Genomic DNA, 24,397 nt, shown 5'->3' on the forward strand with positions numbered 1-24,397 from the left:
CTGGCTGTGCCCCCTCCCAGCTTCTTGTGCACCTCCAGCCTGCTCAGTCATGGAAAGCCGAATATCCCATGCTCAGAGCATGGGAATCTGAAAAGCCCTTGACTAGTGTAAGCACTGCTCAGCAACAACTAAAACATTGGTGTGTTATCGACATTATTCTCATCCTAAATCCAAAACACAGCACTGTACCCGCTACTAGGAAGAAAATTAACTTTATCCCAGCCGAAACCAGGGCAGTCAGATAGGAGCCGTGTGCAGGTTGAACCAGTAATGGCATGCTGATGGGGAGGTTCTGCAGGGGTGCCAGAGTGATGCATCCCAGGAATCCCATGAACACTTGACATGGGTGTTAGCTGAGTAATTGCAAATTGATCAAAGAACCAGTAGACTGGTGTGAGAGGGAGGCGATGTGCAGCACGGAGCCCTGAAAATAGGTCTGCAGTCTTGGAGGGGTTGTTGCTGCTGTTGCAAGGGACGTGGGGAGAACGCATGGGTGTTTTCCCAGCAGCATGGGGTTCTTGCCCATGGGAAATGGGGCCGGGAGCTCAACAGCTTTGAGTCCTGTTGGGCTCAGCTCTAATTGTTCTGCTTTCTGGTTGTGATTTAAGACTTCAGTTAGGGCTTTTAGGGTGTATCCACTTATACCGAACAGGAGCGGTGCACTGTTGAGCAGAGAGGGTGAAATACTGAGTCTTTAAAACTCACCAGAATTACATTTTATCTCTTCTCCTGTTTAGTTTATGTTACTTTATTTTGCAGTAGGAAATCTGTAACTCAACTTTCTTATGGTTCAGAAATAAAGAAAATTGTAGAGCTAGGAACATGCTTTGGAGACTTGCTGAAACAGAGCTGTAATTTGTACATGTGGTATTAGCAACGGCATTGCAGTTTTCCTACATGTACATCATGTAAAACAGCGTAACGTCCTGTAGTTCAGGTTGCATATACACGAAAATTAAAGTAAGGGTTCTGCTTCAGCTTAAGCTCTGGTCCAAATCCTGATCCCTCTGACAGCAACAGGATTTTGGTATCGACTTTGAAAGGAAGTAGCATCAGTCCCACTGCTTCTCCTGCTTAATTTTAATGGTTTAATTAAGGCTTCTCATTTGCATAATGAGTGTGATAATACATTTAGAAAGATATATAATAAAAAATAATAAATAATGCAGAGTTCATTTGGAAATTGAAACAAAAATAGCTGGAATGCAAATGAGTTTGCAAAGGTTTTGTTCAGGGGATTGCTAGGTATTAATAAATACCGTGGCAATCTCTTCTGGTGCCGAATGTGTGTATGCTGAGTAAGCAAAAGAGTATTCTCCACAGTGAACATACTCAGCTCCAGCCTCGGTCCTCCCAGCTAGGTGTATGCAAGGATCCCGGGCTGCTGAGATGGAAATGGGTCTGAGCATACCCCGGGGGTGCAGGCGATGATGCTCACCTGGTTTCTCTCTCTGGGTCTTGCAGCCCCCCCCACCGTGCGGATCGTGCACTCGGGCCTGGCATGCAACATCGAGGAGGAGCGCTACTCCGAGAGGGTCTACACCATCCGTGAGGGCGAGACGCTGGAGCTGACCTGCCTGGTCACCGGCCATCCTCGGCCACAGGTGAGCCCCCGCCGTGCCCGGTGGCAGCCTGCCACTGGTCACCGCACCCTTCCTCTGCTCTGTCTGTCTCTGAGCCTGTGCAGGTTGGTTTTGTCTTCTGCTAAGGACTAGATTGGCGCAGGGTGGTAGAGATCAATGCAACAGGATCTGAGGGGGGGGGATTTGTCCAGGCTGTTGGTTTGATATTGGGGTGTTGCAGAAGAAACATCAACAGCAGAACTTTTTTTTTGAATGACTGGCTAGGAACGTGATATTAAAACCAGCAGGTCTGTCTTGTGCTGTAACATGGGGTCCTGATGTGAGAGTTTGAGATCCGTGGAGGTGGGTAGAAGGAAAGGAAAAACAAATACGAGGACAGGGATGGCTGAGTGTAGACAGTATGCACCAGAGTGAACAGCTGGAGTGGGGGCACACGAAAGCTCGGGGGAGTCTTGCTGTGCTCCTGGGTCTTGGATGTCGTTGGAACCACAGCATTGCAGCCCTGCAGAAGACAAAAGTTAAACAGAAATAAACCCTTTTTATTTACAGGGGTTTAAAAGGTGTAAAATATACACACTTTTCCCAGGCCTAACTCTATTTTATAGCATCACATTCAAAGCCGAAGAGTCTTGTCAGCCTGTCATGGAGCTGCCCTGCTGTGTCCCCTGCTCGCCACCCCCCCTTGGCCCAGGGTACCCCATTAACAGGTTATTTTAGATCAGGACCTTTCAAGACCTGTGCAAGTGCAATGCTTTATTACCCCCCTGCTCTGCTTTTCCGTTTCCATCTTTTCCTTTGCTTTTTGAACCAAACCTGCTCTCTGTTCCCTCAAAGTGGCCATTGCCACTTTGTCTTCTGCTGTGTCCCCTCGTCTTGCTCTGTTGGTAAAGAAGCCGAGTACCGAGAGCTGAAGGTGTCTCTGTAATTAGCTGAGACTACCACGTTTCACAGTGCACATATTTGTATGAGATTTTGAACAGTAGAACACCTCGCCAGGATTTTCTTTGCAAGGGGGGGTGAATTAAACGCCTCCCTCTTGCAATCACATAGGACAGGCGGGAGCTGTGAGGTGCAGTTAGCCGGAGTGAGAGCTGGGGAGAGAGGATTCACTGGAGACCCCAAGTCTGCAGATGCGTGATATTCCTCCAGGAAGGAGAGATGTGCTGATTCTCTGCCGTTTATACTGTAGCTGTTCCCAATTTAATGAAAAGATTTAAAAATAAAGAAGTTGAAGTTTAGCCTGTGCTGGTTCCAGGGAAGGCATAGGTCAGGCTGTGTCTTAGAAAACTCTACTTTAACTGCACACAGTTGCACTCTCTCAGCTGCAGTCACACATTAAAGCCATGTTATAAAACAAGCCATTTTTCTTGTAGATTAAGTGATCTCTGTCTAGTCTTTGCCAGGTGAAGGAGAAAGAAAAAAGCCCTAAAAAAGAAAAAAAAAAAAAAAGGACTGGGCCAAGCGTCCAGATGTTTTGATAACACCCCAAATGAGAGCAGTGCTGTTCTAAAATCAGTGCTGCTGTTACGAATTTTAATGTTCAGTGTCTCACAAGGTATGAAAAGTATTTATAGCCCTGCTATTGTATTCTCTCCCATTGCTGGTTGTCCTCTTTGCTCTGACGTTGCCCACGCCATAGGAGATTGGTGGCTCGTGGAACGTTGTCAGGGGAGATCGGTCTCTTCTCCCAAGTAACAAGCGATAGGACGAGAGGAAACGGCCTCAAGTTGCGCCAGGGGAGGTTTAGATTGGACATGAGGAAAAATTTCTTTACTGAAAGAGTGGTTAAACATTGGAACAGGCTGCCCAGGGAAGTGGTGGAGTCCCCATCCCTGGAAGTATTTAAAAGACATGTAGATGAGGCACTTAGGGACATGGTTTAGTGGGCATGGTGGTGTTGGGTTGACAGTTGGACTCGATGATCTTAGAGGTCTTTTCCAACCTTAATGATTCTATGAATCTGTGAGATGCAGGGAAGATGCTGGTGGCTCCTCATTGGAAGAGCCAAGTGAGAGACTCTGGACTGATACAGACCTCGTTCATGAAAGCTGATAATAAGGTTTTAATGTAGCACTGATTGAAGCAGGAAACGAGCACCTCCTGCCTTGAGGACACCCTGCTGCTTTTTAGGGGATCCCTTATGGCATAAGGTGCTGTTCAACGGGGGGAAGATGGGGTCTGCCCTGGGCTGGCCGCCTTCTCCAGCCACCTCTCTGAAACAAGTCCATGTCTCCCAGTGCCTGTTAGTAACGTTGGATTCATTCCACCTTCCCAAAATTTTCTTATCCAGGCTTATTTAACAACTTTTTAAGATCCAAAGCAGCTGGCTCTGGATGCAGCAGTTTTTGGCATGCCCTGTGTTTGGGTGGAGGTAAGTAGCACATTCGTGTGCAGGCAGAAGAGAGCAGGATAAAGGTAGACTGATACTTCCAGTGTGCTTACTTGGAGAATGTGTGTTTCTCAAACCATCTCCTCCATCTGCTCCGGCAAAGCTGACCAGCAGCCTGCGAGGTTTGGTGCAGCTGAAATCAAAGATCCTCCTCAAACCTGCCGGCCCGGAGGCTCGAGGCAGCTTCAAAGCGAGCTGGGCTGTTACCCATCAGGAAACGCTTTGGACCAGCTATGAGAGGTGCCGTCTCAAGCAGTAACAAAGCTTATGATGCTGCTGAATCAAAAAAAAAAAAAAAGCTGTTCAACCAAAAAGTCTTATCAAGAAAGCAGCCACATGGCTGCTTTTTTCATAAAAATCTCTATTTTCTCATTTGGGATTTAGGATGGAAAATTGATTTCTCTTCATTTTACCTGTTTATAGATTTTCTTTGTCAGCCAGCACCTCGGTCTGCTCTCTCACGCTTGCTCTCATGTTACAGCTCTCTGAGACTCGCAATATTTTTTGCAGATTAATTGCCTGAGAGCAGGAGGATAGTTTTGGTAGTCTCAGATGGGTGATTCTGCAGAGAAATACAGGAGGCTGGGCAGAGCTGCATTTGAACATTAGCCTTTTTATCACCTTCTTATTAAATTTCCATTCAATTTTAGTGCTCCAGAAAGTAAAAAAGAAAAGAAAGAGGCTAAGACACCATAGCTTTTTGCTTTGCCATATTTAAACTTCGGCATGCAACTCCGTGGGAGCCACGGCCCCTTGGACTCGTTGCCCGTGAAATTTGGCTTCTCTTAAACAAGACTGCCGTGGATCTCACCAACGTTTGTGTTGCTTTTGTCAGTGGGGCTGCTGGGGAAAAGCACCCACCAGGGTCAGGCAGGAGACCAGGGTGGATGTAAAATCAGCAAGCTGGTGCTCGCTGTTTCCAGCTGTCAGAGAACTACTCTTTCCTGCCAGTAATTACTCTTGGGTATTTTAAATACAGATAGTGTAAGATTTTTATTTATTTTGCTTGTTGGATACCCCGTTCTGCTTTATGGGCCTGGTTCTTTAGGGGGGGGTCTGCAGTGTGTTTCTGTTGTGACCAAGTGGCAGTGGCTGGCTGGAAGGGGTGATATGGCATTTATTTTTAAGCCCACCTTTTTTATATGTGCAGAATTTATATATGAAACTTGACAATATATTGTCGTTGGATTCTCATGTTCAGACAGCTTTCAGTATGAGATGGGTTTGAGGGGAAGTATCTGGCAGGATTCTTCCTATTCTTGCAGGTGGAAGTGGTGAAAATACATTTTTATTTTTCTTTTTTCTGCAAGAGACTTCCATCCACATTTTGTGGTAATTGCCAGTATTTTCAGTACTTCGATTTTCTTTTTACCGATTTTTGCACGGAAGGTTATCAAATTTGGTTTTGCAAATTGTATGGAAATTATTTTCAAAATGATATTTTATCAGACCCTGGGAAGTGAGTTTATAAAATATGTAATTATGTGCCTATTTTAAGAATGCTATTCAACTTGCATGTGTTTCTCAAACTTTTTCAATTATTATTGGCGTACACAGAAACTCCTTTTGTTTTAAACGCTGTAAGAAGTCAGCAACTCGGTACTAGGCATTTATAAAATCCCCCACTGGTGTTCACTGTACTCCTCCCCAAGTCGGGAGTGGGCAAAAAACACGCATTAACTAAGGTGAAAATGAAGTGGTGAAAGTGTGCTGTGAGTCAGCTGATGAGACCATCCGTCCTGCATCCTTCCTTCCAAGAAGTGGCCTTTGCAGATGGTGGCGTGGCTTGGGCCTCCGCCTTGCAAAAGCTCTTCAGTCTCCAGAGCTGTTTGTAGGATTATGTTTTTGGTTCTCGGAGGCTGTATCGAGTAGCGGCGAGTAACGAAGTCACGCTGCAGTAATGACTGCGAGGTGGTGCTGGCCGCTGAAAAACACGGTGTGCAGTACCAGCATTACTGCTGGCTTAAAGTCTTTGCAAGGTTTTACCAGGTCACTTGGATTAATGAATTGCCGTAGCCTGCTTTATTCTTTTTGTTTAAACTATGAGCCTGGGATATACATACATCCCCTATTTTCTGCAGTAAACTCAAGTCTTGGCCAACCGCTGTCCTGTGCTGCTCCTTACGCTTCCGTGGCAACTGGATAAGGGGCCATTAGGAATTCTTGCCTGAAATAAAGGCTGCTAGATGTATTGTGGAGCAGAAACGCCACACTAGTATGAGAGTGGCTCATGGAGGGGGACTAGGATGTTTAGCAGGAAAGTGGTGCACCTCTGCAGGGATGCCAAGAGCAAACTGCTTTCTGCCCGTGCTGTTCTCTTGCCTTGTGTCTCTGCTAATTGTTATTGCTTTGGCCATCGCAGGTGATGGCATTAAAGCTAAACGGAGGCTGCCAGCTTCCACCCATAAACACATGTGCGGTCCCCATTGCATGGAGATGAGAGGTGAATTCTGGGCGTCAGTCTTCACAAACATTGTGCTGGTTCATTAACGGAGCATCTGCTTCCATTCCTGGTCAGTGAGGTATGGGAGCCAGGAAGCAGCGCTCAAGTAAAAAGATCATTCAATACGTAAGGCTGGTGTTAGTAACAAGCTTTATTTAGTGTTCTTAAAGTGAAACTGTGGAAGTACTGTCTGCAAGCCTTCACTTTTGGGAATAGCACGTAAGAGCGGGTGCAAATGCTAAAGCAGAAAGCTCTCTTCCTGATTTGCAAGCTGAGTTTGGTAATTGAGCACCTTACTAGCTAGGGGTTTGGAGCTTACAGTTAATTACACCTACAAAATTAAAGTCTCTTTAAAATCATGCACTCTACTTAACAAAGAATTTTTTTCTTGTTTTGGGGGCTAATTAGCTGCATTCACCTGCTTTCCTGATTCTGAGCTCACAGTAGGTCTCCACAACTATTGAGAGGCAGTTTGAAAGCCAAGTATCTAATGATAAGTAGAGGAAAATCTCCTGTGAACTTTCCTCCTCTGGGTCCTCTTACGGTCTCAGCCAGATGGCAGGCAGGCATGTGCCAGACCTAGCGATGGGCTGGAGAAGATGCCAGCACTACAAGATGGGTCAGCTTAAGGAGCTGAGCCTAGAGGGAGGACCAAGCTGAGCTCTCTGGCTGACTGTAGAGGACATCAGGTCTTCTTGTCTGATGTTTGTCCAATCATTGCCTCCTTGTCAGCCTAAAAGGACCACAGTGACTCTGTGGCTTAGAGAGGTGCCTACGAGTGAGCCTCAGACCATTGCTGTAAATTGCTGCAAGTGGAGATGGTCCTCAGGGAGTCTCCAAAGGCTCTATGTGCTCTGCCAGCCCAAGCACCTTTCTCCTCAACCCCCACCATCCCATGGACCATCCCCAAGGAGAGGAGACCTTGCTGATGCTCTGTAGCAGCCTCCTGCACTGCGGAACTGCTGTTACCAGCACAGTGTCTGCCTGCTTTTCCTTTCTACCACATTAAAAGTTCCCCTGGGATATAAAGAGAGAGAAAAAACAGCCTCTCTCAGAAGGTTGCAGATGTGTCCTTCTCCTTTATTTTGCAAGGCGGCTCCTGAATATCCAAGCTTGTATCCAGGACACGTTTACACATAAGTATGCCTTTGCGTGCACATTAATGCCTGCAAGGGAGTGCTTGTAGCTCTGAAAACTCTCCCTGGGGAAGAGGGCAGGGCTGAGACCCCTGGAGCGAGTGTGCTTTTCTGCGTGAGAGTGCTCTCGGCTTGCCATGGGGAAGCCCCTTCTGCTTGTGCCCACGTGTGTGTTGTGGTTTGGTGTTACTTTACACTCCCTCCCCATGGGTGAGGGACTGTAGCAGGAGGATTGTAGCAATGGGGAATCAGACCAAACTAGGTGGGACCCTTATTTTCTCCTCCTTGCTTCAGGGATTGGAAAAGGCAAAGAGAAAGTGCTGCTTACGGGGCTCCTCTCCTAAGGCTACGCTCGTGGCTTTAAAGAAACAAAGCTTGGTGGGGCTGGTGCGGGTGTGCACGCCGTGGTGCCAGGCCACTCTGCTGCCTGTTTAGCCTTCTCATGACACCCTGCGTGATTTGAGGCTGCCTGTGGTGGATGTCTGCTGCAGGTGGAAGTCTGGGAGGAGGAATGAATATTTTCTTTTTTTCCTCTTTCATGTCAGTGCTCCTGCATGCTTTACCAAAGCGCACGTTTTTGCCTTTTTGTCTTTCCAGGCATTGCTTTTAACTTTTTGATCAATTGATGTAGCTCTGTAACAGGCTGATGACTTGCGTGTGCCTCTTTGTGATCTGCTCCAAGTCATGTTGAAATGGCACTGCTCTATAGGGGCCTCTCTTTGAAAATGTGTCTTCAGATTTACTCTTACTGGCTTCCTGCCACGTGCTGCAAAATTCTGCCTGAAATCGGGTACAGGCAGGTGGAGATAGGGAAGCTCATGTGTTCAGAGTGGTGGTTGCACTTTCAAACTGGAAACTGTTTTGAAACTTGGTTTAAAATTTGTTGAGGTCTAATCAATATCAATGAGGCCTTCGGGGAGAATCACGTAAGGCTACAGCAGTTACTGCAAGGGAAGAGACCTGCAAACACTCACACACTGTTGTTCTCCAAAACTTAGCCTCACTCCCAATTATAGAGAAAGCTCTGAGCACCCCAACACATCATTGCATGTCTACTTGTTATCTGTGCAGTGATTGTGTAGCATTTGATATATCACTGCTGTTCATAATTTGCAGCATTCTTATACACAGCACTCATCACTTGATCTATTAAATGCGCCATTAGTTGCCATGGAAACTAATTTTCCTTGATTAAGTTTTTAAAATGCCACATCCATGCTCAGGTGGGGCTAACGGTGGGTGGGCAAATGCAGCCCTTTTTTCATAAATTACTGCTTTCAGGATTTTGCCCAGAGGTTGGTTTGGATTTTTGAACAGAATTCTGCGAAGCCCCTTGCTGTTTGGGAATGAGGGCAACGTGATGAGTCCTCCTCTCTTTGTGGCTGGCTGAGCTGAGCCCACAGCCCGTGTCGGACTCGCTGGGGCTGGCTGTGTGTCCCGCAGGGCGAGGGGCTGCAGCGTCACCCGTCGGACCCATCCATTTCCCAGACGTTAGCCCAGGAACCGAGTGTTGTGCTGTACCTGCCTGTCAGCTCGGCAAGAGATGTGTAAGGATGTGTGAAGGCCGCTTGTCCCTGTGATGGAAGTAAGTTATTTGCTGTTCTCTGTAGCTGATAGGTGACATTTTATTTACGCTGGTGAGGCTCTCCTGCACAGCCTATGGAGGGGTGTAGCTTATCCTAACTTCTTTGGCAGCTCTAGCCTGTGCTGGGGGGGTCCAGCTGGTGGCAGCAACGACTGTGAATGTCTAAAAGTGAGGAGCGACATTTGGGCCACAGGGGTCAGAGGAAGCAGCATCTTCTGAAAGAGCAGGGACTGGCTGGGATTTTGTATTCCTGGTTGCCCACTAGAGGCTGAATGATAAAGACCTTGTTTGTCAGTATAACCTCACCTACGTTGGTGGTTTTTTTGGCTCTGGGTGTGTTTTTCCCATGCCTTTCACCTCTGTGTGCTGTCACACCTCGGGTTACGTTATCCTGTCACGAGCGGTGCATTCTGAGATGCAAAATGTGCTGAGTGAAGGGAGGGCGATGCCCGAGTCCTCGTCCAGTAGCTTTGCTGTGGCTGCACGGTGGCAATGGGGGCAGCTGCGGGAGTGCTCTCTGTCCCCACCAGCATGGCCCAATGCTCTCTGGCAAGTGATGGGGTCCCCACATCTGTCCCCCTGCCCTGACCAAGCTCCAGGAGTCAGGGGAGGCAGCAGCTGCTGCTGACACACGTAGTCCAGCTGTCTGAGAGTTGTGTGCTCTCTGCTCCCAGCGACCTCTGGGATTTTGGCTATTTTGGGGATGCAGCATGCCCTAATGAGCACCGAGGCCGCCTTCTGCAGAACTGTAGCAGATTCCAGCCCCTCACATCCTTCTGCCACCCCTTCTCCTATGCAGCGCTATCAAACTATGTCATTTTATCCCCTTGAAATCAAGGGGCTAAGACGTGCACTTATTGCTGGTTGTGAGTGAAGAGAGTGGCGGGTAGCTTGGCTCTCCTGGAAGGCAGTGCATGGGAGGATCTGCATTTGGAAGACCCAGAATTTTCTCCCTGGCTCTGTTTTGCTGTGTTTTCTTTCCACTTGTAGGAGTGGAGTGCTGTGCTGATGGCCGCTCTGTCAACAAGTAGCTACTCCCCTTGCAGCTGAGAGGCTGGTGGGAGATACCTTCTGCTTCCCGAGCTCGGTGCTTGCACACCCTGAGCAGAGCCAGGACTGCTGCTCCTCCGGGGCGTGTGTGGCCCTGTGGACGTGCACCCTGTCTGTTGGGAATTCGGGTGGCATATGGGGGTGGTCCAAGTGGCACGGATGTTCTCCCTTGGCTGTGGAGGACCGTCAGGGATGCTGAGCTGACTCACGCTGTGTGCCGGCTTGGTTGGGGCAGCAAGGTGCTGAGCACACAGCCTGTCCTGCAGAAATGGAGGTGGTGGCTGGCAGGGGACGTTCTCAGTGTAGGCTCAGTGCTCGAGTCCCCAGAGGTGCCTGGGCTGACTTGGGCAAGCCACGTCAGGACTGGCTGGAGTTAGCAGGGCTGACCCATTTTGCACCTGCATTGTTGCAGCTATTGTTCGCAGTGTGTGGATGACGGGGTTTGTATTGCAGATTTATATTGCAGAAGAAGGAATGGTTTGATTTTAATTATCATCCAGTGCTGAGTGGTACGATGGGACTTGAATAAACAACGGAAAGAAGCGATAGGCAAGACAGGAAAGCAGTGATACCGCAGTGGGGGGAAAGCCTTGTGTTGCCTTGCATTTAATTTGTTGGGTTTTGGTTTGGTTTTTTTTTTTCCTGTCCAAAGGGTTTTGGTTTGTTGTTTTTTTTTTTTCCTGTCCAAAGCAAGCATGCTGAACCTTACGGTAAAAGTTAGGTGGGATGGATGAGGCCCCTGTTGAGACGTTGGCCAGCACCTTCCTGTGTGATGGGATGTCTGTGTTCCCCAAACAAATGCAGAGCCTCTTCGGAGAAGCAGAAAAGAGCAAAGTTTTCAAATTAGAGAGGAGGATCAACAGGGAGAACATACGGGTTCCTGTCCAAAGCAAGCATGCTGAACCTTACGGTAAAAGTTAGGTGGGATGGATGAGGCCCCTGTTGAGACGTTGGCCAGCACCTTCCTGTGTGATGGGATGTCTGTGTTCCCCAAACAAATGCAGAGCCTCTTCGGAGAAGCAGAAAAGAGCAAAGTTTTCAAATTAGAGAGGAGGATCAACAGGGAGAACATACGGGTGGGTAAAGGTCTAGCACATTTGTCCTTATCAGGGCAAAACCATGGTGCTGAGAGAGACTGAAAGGTAAGTCCAGCCCAGTGTAGCCCAAGTCAGCAGCAGCTTTTGCTCGGCCTTCTAAGATTGCATTTATAAGCAACAGCAGGGAAGGAAATGAAAAAGACTGGGTAAAACCATTACTTTCGCTTGCTTATTGATATTTTTTTCCTGTCTCAAATGAGTGGTAGGAATAAACCAAACGTCTAGAATTAAATAGGCTTTTGGTGGGTCCCAGCATGTCTGCGGACTGTTAACTGCACTTCTTGACACAAAGCAGCGCTGTTGTCCTGGGTTAGAGCGTGTCGTGCACTCGGTTTGCCATGTGCTCAGGTGCACAAGTGTCTCAGTCCCAAGAAGGCTGGTGCAACTCCAGGAGTCTCTTGCTCTCTTGTCTTTCAGTGCTGTCCCTCACTGTGGATGCTGTGATTTCTGTCCTGGACTTTTTTCACATTTAACACTTATTTCTCTTGTCAGACGGAGCAGGGGAGGGTTGTAGTGGGCACTGAATGTATCTGCAGTGCTCTGCAGAGGTGTGAATTCAGTTGCTGCACTTCAGAGAGAAAGCAGCAAATAAACAGTTCATAACCTCAACAGCAAAAATGGGATGTAAATTTTAATCATGTATTTCTTTTAATGCTGAAGAACGGTAGAAATACATGCCCTTCATAGCTAAATATGAGTTTATTGAGTCAAACGTTTATGAAGGGTTTTTTTCAGCATAAAATGCAGGCTAATTTAGTCATGAGTCAGGCTGGATTTTGTCAGGTGTTCACTGAACATTTGTAAAGTCTTCCCATGAACTGAGGAGTGTCATATGAAATCATCATCAGTTTTCCTAACAAGAGTACAATTATTGTAGCAAGGATATGCAGAATGCAATAGGAAAACAGCTGTTCCAGTGTCAGTGAACCCCCTCCCCACAAATTGCTTTCTTTGGCCACATCAGCAGTTAATAAGAAATCCTGTAAATTACAATAGAAAATGTAGTATCCACTTTACCTCAGAGGAGCCTTTTATGTTTTGCTTGCAGCTGATCAAAGAGAACATCACGTGAGTTTTTTGTTTTGTTTTTCTGAAATGCTGCTTTTTATATTTTTAATGGATGGAGTGCCAGAAAATTTTCATTCTTGCTTTGCGCACGCTAATAAGGTGAAGGTAGGATTCTGTTCTGAAACATTAGAGGAGGCTACACTAATCACACTGAGTAATTAAGATGGTATGCATTTTAAATAATGAAGGTGTTTCTATAACATGCCACCGTTACAGTATCCACTACCTCAGAGGAGCCTTTTATGTTTTGCTTGCAGCTGATCAAAGAGAACATCACGTGAGTTTTGTTTTTCTGAAATGCTGCTTTTTATATTTTTAATGTTTAATGTGCCAGAAAATTTTCATTCTTGCTTTGCGCACGCTAATAAGGTGAAGGTAGGATTCTGTTCTGAAACATTAGAGGAGGCTACACTAATCACACTGAGTAATTAAGATGGTATGCATTTTAAATAATGAAGGTGTTTCTATAACATGCCACCGTTACATGTGTCTGTTGATGGAGATACCTTGCTGCTTGGCAGGGAGCTTGCTTGTTGGAACTGGAAGGAGAGGTGAGCGGAGCACTGTGTGGTGCACGTCAGCTGCCCGTCAACTCCAAACACTCATGGACTGGGGTTTTGCCATGCTCTGCACTTTACCTCAGAGGAGCCTTTTATGTTTTGCTTGCAGCTGATCAAAGAGAACATCACGTGAGTTTTTTGTTTTGTTTTTCTGAAATGCTGCTTTTTATATTTTTAATGGATGGAGTGCCAGAAAATTTTCATTCTTGCTTTGCGCACGCTAATAAGGTGAAGGTAGGATTCTGTTCTGAAACATTAGAGGAGGCTACACTAATCACACTGAGTAATTAAGATGGTATGCATTTTAAATAATGAAGGTGTTTCTATAACATGCCACCGTTACATGTGTCTGTTGATGGAGATACCTTGCTGCTTGGCAGGGAGCTTGCTTGTTGGAACTGGAAGGAGAGGTGAGCGGAGCACTGTGTGGTGCACGTCAGCTGCCCGTCAACTCCAAACACTCATGGACTGGGGTTTTGCCATGCTCTGTGATATCCTGATGTACCACGGGTGTTTGAAAAGTTGCCTTTGCTTGCTCCTAAGCCTCATTTATTGATATTGTAGATAAATATATTTTTGTCTCAATGCTTCTGTATATTGTCTCAATGCTAAATCTTACATAGCCTCAGCCGTGGGAGGAAAGGCTTTCCTGAGGATGACTGTGGGAGCCTTGAATGAGAGCGGGCAGAGGTGGTGAAATAAGTGAGGAAGGAGGGAGGTCCAGAGGTGCTGAGACCCAGCCATTTCTGTTGATTATGGCATTGATGGTGAAGGTTATAAGAATTTAGACTTCCCAAAAAGCAACCCAGGAGAAAACACAAACCCCTGAAGAAGACATTTCCTCAAAAATCTCTTTTGGACCTGAAGTCCTTGCCTAGTGGCAATCTGATGCTAAAAACTCTCAGTTAAGTTGTAATTAATATAAGGGATTGGTGGAGTTATCTTTGTTAGGTGGCAGTTACACGGCCTCTTCCCCGCCCTGTCACGGAGCACAGAACTTTTTGGGCAGCGGTAATGAGGAAGGTACAGCATCCTTACTGGTCCACCCGCCCCTCTGGCACACAGGCTTTCACTGCGGCCCCGAGCTGGGTGCTATGGTCGGTGCCTGCAGGGCAGCTGGTGGCCTTCCTTGCTGGGCGCCACCGAGTGCTTTCATCTTCACAATGACAACAATCTTGTTCCCTCTGTAAGTATTAAAATGTAATCCTGTCTTGAATGACATCATTTTGATGTGGTAACTCAGTTGTGTGCTGCAAACAGCACGTAGTCCCACTGAATATGTTGTGCATATGCCACCGAAAGAAATGTAAAGCTGTTCACCTTATCATCTGCAGGAAGCTGGATTAAAAGGCACGTGGTTTGCAAGCTGATAAAGAAATTAAACTCCTTGGTTGTTTTATTCTGAATAATTTGACCAGCCGTATCTTGCTGATTCTCCTCGTTCCATGTGGCTGCTGTCTCTCGACAAGAAATATGTTTGCAGTTTTCTAAAAAGGGCTTGGAAGTGGTGGGGTAAAGAGGTCAGCTTAAATCAAGATAAATGCAACATCAGGGCAAGTGAAGTGTGTATTTCAGTCTCACTCTCTCAGTTGAGAATATTGAGCCTAAGCCTGCTAAAGCATCAGCAATCACCGAAAGGAGACTATCAGAGAGTCACGTGGAGATGGAAGTGACATCCAGGTGGGCGATTTTTACCATACCAGTTTCATATTGACCTTTGTGAAAGCTTAAAAGCTGCCAGAAATCTCCTACAGAAAGTTTCCAATGAACAGAGAGCATGAATCTCCCATCATCGGAAAGAAAACAGCAAAATTTCCTGGTTTACTGAAATATGGACACTTGTCCTCTGAATGGACTGCCTCTGTCTTCTCCTCTTCCCCCCCAAACTGTGCTCTGCAGTCTTTGGTTTCTGTCTGTCTGTGGTCAGCTTTTGTGTTCCTTTTTCTTGATGGCCCTTAAAAGGTAGGACATTGGCTGAAGGGATGGACAAATGGCTCTGGGATGCTGCAAAAGTAGCTGTTTTTCCATGGCTGCTGAACATACTAGTCTCATAATCAAAAATGAGGTGGGTGGTTTTGGAGTGAGGTCTGTTGCTGTGAGGTCTTGCTTGCTGAAAAAGAATGTATTTGATGAGTAAAGAGATAATTTAGTAATCCAGGGAAACTAGCAGCATATGCAGATCTGCTGGGGCTGAAGCAGAAGTACATTCTGGTAGCTGGTCTGTGAAAAGAGCTCCTAAAGAAACAGATGAAGATCCTTTTTATGGAGCAGAATAGGGAATCGTTCCTGTTGCTGTGGACGTAGTGAAAGATGTTCTACATCTGCAAGTAAAACCTCAGAGCAGTGAGCTCCTCATTTTTTTCCCATAGCAGCAAGAAGTGTTCATGGTTGGAAACCACGTTTGTTTTGCTGCCCATTTGAGTTCTTCTCCAAAAATGATATATGTTAGATCCAAAAGTCCAAGCATGTGTTAGTGCCTCTGAGAAGGTGTGGTATGACTACAAACTTGACGTTGGTGCCTTCTACGCTTGACTCCAGAGTTTCTCTAGAGCTGATGCCCTTCAAGTGGAGATTTATTTAACGCCAGCGTGCACTTCCATGACTGGCAGTTCAGTCGTTGAGCATGAGAGGCTTGATTGTTCTTCAGAGCCTTTTTCTTATATCCCACTAAATTCAGGGAGCAGAGGGAAGATGGTTCTGTAACACGCTGTGGTTCTACGTGCGGTGAACTTACTGTCTTGTGTTCCACGTATCTGCATATGGTCTTGAAGACAGCGCTTTCAAAGCAATAACTTGATGGCCCCTGAGGCCCAGGAGCAATGCCGTGTCTACTAAGGCAGGCTCTTGAGATTGTTGCTTTTGCATTTTAAGGAAAGAAATGCTGCTCACAAAACCTAGTCCATCTGAGGTGTCTGATGGTGATAGAGTTTGAACAAATTGGGTTGTTTCTGGTCTGACCATTAAATGACCCCTCTGTGATCCTTCTGCGTGGTTTTATTCTCTGGGCTGCTTCCAGGTTGTTCTCGTAGATAAAATTATGCCATAGGCTGAGCTCTTCTTCAGCCTCTGGCAGCTGGGAGTGGCCGGGGTGGGGGGGGAGATAAAATTTGCCATAGGCTGAGCTCTTCTTCAGCCTCTGGCAGCTGGGAGTGGTGGTTTTGGGAAGGATCAGGTTTATTTTTGCTGCCATCCACCTGAGCACTTGTATCTGGATGCCCTGCAGAGCGTGAGTGATCTTATCAGGCTGGAAAAACCATATGCCTTTTGCTGAAGGATGCTCTGTAATTGAGGCTTATTCCCAAGTGGTGCTGAAGAGCTCGTTACGTTGTTAGTTGTTGTGTTAGGCTTCCCCCTGGTTTTGGGAAGGATCAGGTTTATTTTTGCTGCCATCCACCTGAGCACTTGTATCTGGATGCCCTGCAGAGCGTGAGTGATCTTATCAGGCTGGAAAAACCATATGCCTTTTGCTGAAGGATGCTCTGTAATTGAGGCTTATTCCCAAGTGGTGCTGAAGAGCTCGTTACGTTGTTAGTTGTTGTGTTAGGCTTCCCCCTCCTCCACCCCCCCAGCTTTTGGAGTCAGCTTAGGCGCATGTGGGGTTTTTTGTTTGTTTTTGGTTTGGTTTGGAGACTTCTGTATGTTAGTAAAGGCAAGGAATCTAAACCTGAAGAGGAGAAGTTGAACTTTAAATAAGCTTAACTATTTAATCTGTGTGTAAATGTTTGCCTTCCCAGCCAAAAGCAATTAAAAAGAAGACTCAACTGTCGCTGTCCTAATTCATTTGGTATGCGCCAGGTATTTGTTCTGGTACTGTACTACAGGGCGCACGGCACAGCTGCTGAAATAAAGCTAAACAGAGCTAAAAAATGTTACTCTTCTGATAAGTATGGCCACACTGGTTGTCTTAGAGGTAGCTAAAAAGTACAAGGAGCTTTAAAACCCCTTTCTAGGGTGCAACAGCATCTTCCATCAGGACAAATAGGAACTACTTGTGTCTGTTTTGTTCTGTGTTACCTTTTTTCTGAGTGGGCTGTTATTCTTCTTCATAACAGCAAGTGCATAATTAGACACTAAACAATAAGTATTTCCCAGATTATTAGTGCTTTTTTACAGAAAAATCTTGCTACGCTGTGTGACTCATTGCTCCTTAGTTTTGAGTGGTTTGTTCTACCTCTGCTTGAAAGGTGTAACCTTGGTATAGTCTTGATAGGTCCTTATAAATGATTATAGCAACATTATAGGCTGAATCCTCTTACTCTTGCAGATTTCAGGATCCAGGAGATAAAAATAACAAGTGAGATTTTTTTTTTCCTCCCCGCATGTCTATCAATCAAAATGATAAAGATATTTATGACTTGCACGTTTTAATAGTGTAATTAGATAAAATTACATGTTCAAATGATTACACATATGAACGCTAATTACATAATTGAAGACAATTATGCTAACTAGGTAAATACGTAATTAACTAAAAATCTCTTGTAAAATCAAGGAAATTTGCACAACATCCAAAGAAAGTAAAATCACAATAAAAAATAAACCCTTTCAATCTGACCGCTCCAAGAGCCAGCCAGCCGCCTGTAGATGGAGAAGACCTGGCCATTTAACTTCAGCTGCCTCTTCTATTTTGTAGTCTCCTCGTAAAAGGAAGGTGAACAGTAAAGCAAAAAGCTGTGCTGTAGTTGTGTTTGTCTTGATCTCTGGCAATGATTTTCTGACCTCCGTGGGCTGGATTTTGGTGGTTCGTTGGAGTGTGGGCTTTTTGTGGGGTGGGGAGGGAATTGTTTTGTCTTTTATAATTGTGGGTTCTTAACACAGAAGGAAGGGAAAGCTCAAAGCTAGTTAATTTGTTCCTATTTTAATGCAACAGTGCAAGTTTAATATACCAAGAACGGGCTCACAGTGGCAGCGCTGCCCTATTGAGGCTGGGGGATGGAGGCTCGTTACAGCCTCATCACCAGCCCCTGCAAGGCACTTTCTTCTGACGTGCCAGCTTGCCTTGCACGCCCTTTCCAACTGCAAAAGTTTGTTAAGGCTTGTACATTAGAAATGTGGTGAGATGTCCAGAGCCTCAGTAAACTCCCCAGTGCAGAAGTGCATTTGGGAGTGGAGCATTACTGTCTATCAGGCAATGCTGAATTAGCAGCTGTAGCCCCTCTTCCTTGTGCTATCAACTCTTCCAGTTTTAAATATTCCCTGATTTGAACCTATCTTCATTTCCCTTTGGAAATCATCTCAGATCATTGTTGCTTAATACTGCAATGATTTCCTTAGCCTTTGCTCTACAAATCCTTAATCCCGTCCCTTAATCCTGTCCTTTTATTTCTAGTTGCAAGCTGAACCAGGTTCTTTTTTTTTTTTTTTTTTTCTCTTAACGTCTATTTGCAATTCTCTTGATATGTGGGAACTGTTCCCAGATCCCTTTCCTTGGCACTCGTGGGAGTCATTTAAAGGTATGCCAGGAAAGCTCAACAGGACATGAATGATGCTATTTGTGATTACTGGATTTTTCATAAATTTTCTTCTCGTTGGGTTCTGAATTGGAAATGAGCTAAAATCTCAAAGTCAGTAGGATTCAAACACATGCTTAATTTCTTTTCCCTGAACAAAGTCTTGCAGAACCTTTCCCAACTGTGCCAGGTACAGGGCAGAAGAGACCCAGTTCTTTTCCAGTGTTGTTTCATATTGTTTTAGACTTTCTCACTGTCTGAAGGATGCTTTGCCGCTTCTTCATCCTCTGAAACAAAGAAGAAAAAAGAGTGTACACAGAAGCAAAAACATGGCAACAGTGGTGTGTTTTGGTGTCTGTCACTGGCACTTTCAAGCAGAAACCTAGGAACTTCCATCCTGGATGAGCCCAGATGTCCCTTGTCCTGTCTCCTGTCCAGCACCTGGAGCCTACGGGTAGGATGTGCTTAATCTTCCAGCCTCTGGATGTCTGATGTTTTGGGATCGCCTGATCAAAAGGTTGCATTTGATGACTGTGGTAACTAGGTATGGATAGATTTAATTCCCATGAATGAATGTTCTGTCTTTTGGAATCCGTTTAGAGCCCTGGACTCCATGTCATTGCGTTGGTTAATAATTTGTGACTATTAGTTATACAACACAATTATATGTTGTATTTTGAAAGAAAAAAAAGTGTTCTTTTGAAAAAAAAATGCTCTTTTAATAATTTCAGTCAATGCTTCTGATTTCTTATGTTACAAGAAATCGTGGGCTTGATGTAGTGTCTGTGACTTGTGCTCAGCAGCTGCTGATCTTTTCTGGCCTTAAGCTCTGTTGATAGCATTTCATACCGAGCTGCCTCCTCAGCTGAGCTGCCAACTCTCTCTTGTCAAGATTTCTTCTCTTTTCTCAATTCTCCCACCTTTCAACCAAAATAAAATGTCATCTCCTTTCTTTGTCATCACAGCTGAAACAAGTTAAATCTCAGGATCTCACTCTCATTTTTAGCTCAATGAGATTGTAAGGTGTAATTCAGCATGTATGAGTGTTGGTTCCTGTGGAAGGAAGATAAAGCACAGCTAATGTTACTGGATCACGGAGATTTGGGTTACATTCAAAAAGATGCCTGGAAATAAGGCAGGTGCGCATCTTCAATCTTGGAGGGATGCAGCGCAGGGCGTGCTGTAGGAAATGCTGATAAGGTCCAATGCAAACGTAAAGACAGAGCCCGGTGGTCATCAGCTTTCAATATTTAGAAGGGATTTTTCTCAGAGTCTCTTCGTGCACCAAGTCTACTATCAGTGCTGTTTGAAGTACAGCATAATTTTTCCAGATTACGTTTTATGAAGTTTTTAAAATGGGAACTAGTTTAAGTAAACAGACTGATATTGCATTGCAGGAAATCAATAACCTCGGTGCTATTTGCAGAAGACAATGTAGTGGAAAAAGAGCCATTTAAACCCAGCGTTTTATGATGTTCAGTTAAGTGGATTTAATTTGTTCAAGCAGAGGTGGGCCAGAAACGTGCCTGGGTTGCTGTCGGAGTGCAGAGGATGGTGCAGCGGCCACGCGGTGCGAGTGGTGGCACCTCTGTCTCTGCAGACTTGAGCTTTGCTGGAGGAGGTGCTTTGCATGCAGTGCTTTGCATGCCCCTGCGGGAGCAAAGAATTAAGGATCCCCAAAACTTTGCACTGGAGCCCTTGGGGGGGGTACAAGCATGTTCTGGAAGCAAATTTGGTTTTTATTTTTCGCGCAGAAGGAAAACAAGTGCATTTTTCTTTCTATTGTCAGCTCATCTGTACTAAGAGTATGTAGGTCTCTGCCTCGTAGCATTCACCATCTGCACAGAAATAGCTTTCTGTTGCAATTCTATTTTCACCACGCGTGCAGCCGTGCTGGCGTCAGTGGCTGCTGCTTTTGTTTTCTCATTTGCAGAACCATTTATTTGTGTCCCTTGTCAGTCAGTTTAAAGGCTGCATGTCTGCCCAAAAATATCTCCCCTAATGATTGTTGTAGGAAGTAGTCAAGATTCGTATTACTGAAAGACCAGAAGAGAAACATTTTCTTCTGTCTTTATCAGTTTACTTGTTGTAAGTCTCTGGTAGCATTTTGGGTGTGCTCCGTAACGCTGTTTGTTTTGAATACTCTCTTTTTCCCAGGGGTCTTGCAGGGGAGTGAAATGGTTAGGGACGGAGAGAATGAGAATCAGAAGGTAATACCTGAAAGGATTATAAAAGGAAAAAAGCATCAATTTTAAACTGCCTGGATTTCGAGATGGCTTTGTCACTTTGAAACGCAATTCTATTATGAAGAGTGACTTTAAAGTAGAAAAATCCTGTTTAGCAGCCACTTTTTCCTCTCTCTGTTTAGACTCCAGTCTTCTGAGTTTAATGACAGAAACACATTTTTATGCCTTTTTGCTCTTGAGGGAGACAAGTAGTTGTGGGAACGGGGGAGCTGATGGCTTCTGGTTTCCCACTGCTGCTTGTGCTGTGGTTGAACAGCAGCTCCTCAGACCTCCATCCTCCTCTAATACCCTCCCACATCCCCATCCCCAAACTGGATGAAGGCATCACCTCTGGGCGCCAGGAGGTGGGGATGGTACCGCTCCAGGACTGGCTGTGTGCCTGTACCGAAGTTGGGTAAAACTGGGCTCTGAAAGGTTGTGCAGGGAAGACCAGCAGCCACGTAAGGCACTTTGCTTGCAGAACTGGGCTAGTAAGAGTTATTTAGGCTAAGGTTGGGGTTTTTATGTCTTTGGACACTGGGAGGACAGTGCATTGGTTGCAGTTGTGCAGAAGTGCTGGGTGATGGAGATCCAGTACCAGGTGATGGTTTGGGCTATAGAGCTGGTCCCTGGTGGTGAGCACGAGAAGGAGATTTCACATCCCCCAGCACTCCCGGTAAAGTCCTTCAGCACTGCTGACTCTGATTTAGTGAAACATCTTGGATAGAAGATGTTTTGCATAAATAGCTTACGCTGAGCAAATGGAAAGTGATTTCTAATCCATTTTATTACTGCCTTAACTTTGCCTCTTATGTTGAAAATTGATCTGCTATCAAATTTCAGTCCCTCGTGTATGTTTTAAAGATGTTGATTGCTTTTCCCTGATTTTTCATTTGATACTGCAGATTTGCTGAGCTTATCACTTGCACTCTTGAGCATGTTTCTATTACTTTAATGAGTACTGTGGCTTTTCTCTATACTCTTGCCAGTTCTTCAACATCTTCCTGGGGTATAACCCTCAGAGTGGGACCGTCGCCTTAGATTTTATTCCAAGGGCAATTGTAGAAGCTTCAGGTAGAGACGATGTAAAACTCCTAATCTATCTGATTATTTTCTGCTTTATGCAACCAAAAATTCTCTCAACTTTTTGGTTCACTGGAAATTCAGAGTAGTGGTGGGACTGGCACGGAGCACACGGTTGGCTGTGGTACCACCCTCCTGTCCCCAGTCCTTTCTAGCAATTGCAGTTTCTGAGAAGTGCACAGAATGGCGATTTCCTAGGAGGTAACCTTTGCAGGGCATCACTGGAAATACCTCGTCCATGGACCCAGTTCTCTTCTTTATAGCTCTTCCAGGCTGGCCTCCAGGTTATCAGCTCGCTTACCGTAGCATTGCTCTGGCAACTCATGTGAGTTTGATTATACCAGCCTTTCTTTTTGAAAACTGTAAGGATTTTAGATCATTTACTGTACCTGTATGGCAACAATAGCAACTTATTCTGTCACTGGGGGGAAAAAAAAAAAAAGTACCATGATTTAGATTGGCCCACAGGGGAAATAAGAGTCTAGATGTGAATTTCACAGAGTTCTCTGATGGTCTCATCACTAAGCTTAGTTCTGTGCTAGTGGCAGTAGCTACAAGTTACAAAATATCTTCTATTTATTTGCCTTTAAACCATTTGAGAACTATAGTGAATGAATTTCCATGCATTTAAGTTATGAGGGTGTGTTTATGACTCCGGTGGTTTAATGTGGTATATCAACATTGGGAGGCCACCATAAAAATTAATAACTAGGAATTCAAATGGTGCTATGTCTGCCTCATTCTGCCCTTAGATTATGTTCTTTATTATGAAGGTGAAAAGTTGTATTTCATTTTGAAGCAAATTAATGCTGCTGAATAAAAAAGCTGAGACAATAATAAATATACACGATTCACAGATGTTTGGATCATTTCATGAATAATTTAGTTGATGGACAGTAAATAATTTCCCATCAGGAAGGCATAAACATGCAAGACCCTTTTAAGTCCTGCAGCTATTGACGATTTTAAAATGATACTGACCTCAGTAGAAACAAGGCTCTGTGAAATTCGTTGAACTCAGTCCTTCCCAGGTAGGTATTTTCCTGCCATGGAGAATGAAAAAAAACTCCATCCTTCAGTGAAGTATTTATAGTAAAAGGTATATTGATTATTCAGTATAAAAGTGCTGATTTTTTTAAGCAGTGAAACATCTTAAAAGTCATAAGGAAAAACATTATAGTCAAAGTAGGATAAATTGCTGCAATTAATCATTTAACAGATTACTCAAAGATGTTTTGAGAAAGTATGTGTAGATGTTTCCCCAGACACTACCTTTTCATAAAGAAACACAGGCTGATTCAACTAAGCAAGATGCTGTAAGAAGGATCTAAAGGAGGGTTGTTTTACCAATTTGCATAGTGATTGCAATATTCTTTTCTTCAGGATTCACTCACTAATTTCCTCTTAAATTGTTCAGTGATCACTTAAAATGTCTTCGCTGATATCGAGTTAATCTTTAGGTTTTCAGCCTTTGAGTGTAAGAAATCCTTCCTCTGCACTTTCAAAGCCAAATTCTTAATTCTTGGCGTTCAGACAACTTAGACCTGTGTGGTGCCTAATTTTCAAGAGTTTTGATCACAACGTGTGCAAGTCTGGGTGGAATAACTGAGACACGAGCCTTTTAAATTTAAGAACAGTGAGGTAACCTTTTCTGCCTTGAAATTGTAGCACTGGAGAAATTGTGTTTAAAAATGTAGTTTTCATTGAGGAAAACCTCTCTGAAAGTCAAATGGACAAATAACCTGAGAGACCAAAACAAACAAACAAAAAGGTATATTCTTTCTTTGGGGCATGTCCTTACCTAAAGCATATCCTTTCCTTACCTTACTCCACCATGCAGGTCTGGACTACCCCATCCCCGTGTCTGCTGCCTGGTGACACGTCTGAGATGGAGGACGCTGCTCCCTCAGCTCATGGGCGCTGAGCCGTGGTGTGGTAAAGCTCCACAAGTGCCTCAGCAGCATTTATAGTACATAAATCAATGCCAGCTCTGAGGGGGAATTTGTGGGAAGTGTAGAATTTGGATTTGTTGCCAGCTTTGGTCTTTTTTGGGTGGCTATTCTGTTCCTTCACATCTGGGAGATTCCTGTTGGTGCTAACAGGAATTAAAACAGATTTGAACTATGTCCTATTGCCACATATTAGCCTGTTTTCTGTCTTAGGACTTAAAAGTGGAATTCAAGCCTGCTGTTTTCTTTAGCAGCAATATGTGATCAACCGTTACCCGGTTGTATATGACATGCAAGTTGCTTGGCCTGAGGTGATGGGGGGATACAATGATGTTTTACGTGATCGCTATAAAAGTTTCCCGACGCAATGAGGAGTTGGAGTTGCTGTGCTGTTGGGAGGAGCTGCGTTTTGCTCCGTGTACCCGCGAGATGTGTCGTCTGTGCGCACAGGGTGTCAGTTCATACAAAGCCTCCTGCCTTTGGGATGCTAAGTTACATCGGTGGGGCTTGGGTAACTTGGGTTTGGGTATAAATCATCTGTCTTGCAGAAGTGCAGGAAGTTCAGAGATGAAGGAATACTCAGCTTAGATATAGTTTTTCTCACATTGTCAGATGTTGAGGTCTTCAGTTATTCTTTCTGACCCTTTGAATTATTGCAAGTTACCGTTTTGGAGTCACAACACTACGGTCTTCCTCTGTAGACTCCAGCCGCAGCGTTGCTATGACTGGTATTTTTTGGGCTAAAGTGAACTGTGAACAAAGCACTAACGTTCTTCTGT

At 44.9% G+C, this 24,397-nt stretch overlaps 1 protein-coding gene across 1 annotated transcript in view; it reads left to right on the top strand.

Moving 5' to 3' along the window:
- The first annotated feature begins 1,430 nt into the window (after positions 1-1,430).
- Positions 1,431-24,397, top strand: part of MDGA2 (MAM domain containing glycosylphosphatidylinositol anchor 2) — a 258,623-nt gene continuing 235,656 nt past the window's right edge. The window contains exon 1 of the mRNA XM_009289913.1: positions 1,431-1,604. Coding sequence (XP_009288188.1) covers positions 1,431-1,604 — 174 coding nt within the window. The remainder of the gene's footprint in view (positions 1,605-24,397) is intronic.

Source organism: Aptenodytes forsteri, unplaced genomic scaffold, assembly GCF_000699145.1.
Source record: "Aptenodytes forsteri isolate BGI_AS27 unplaced genomic scaffold, ASM69914v1 Scaffold76, whole genome shotgun sequence".
Classification (NCBI taxonomy): domain Eukaryota; kingdom Metazoa; phylum Chordata; class Aves; order Sphenisciformes; family Spheniscidae; genus Aptenodytes; species Aptenodytes forsteri.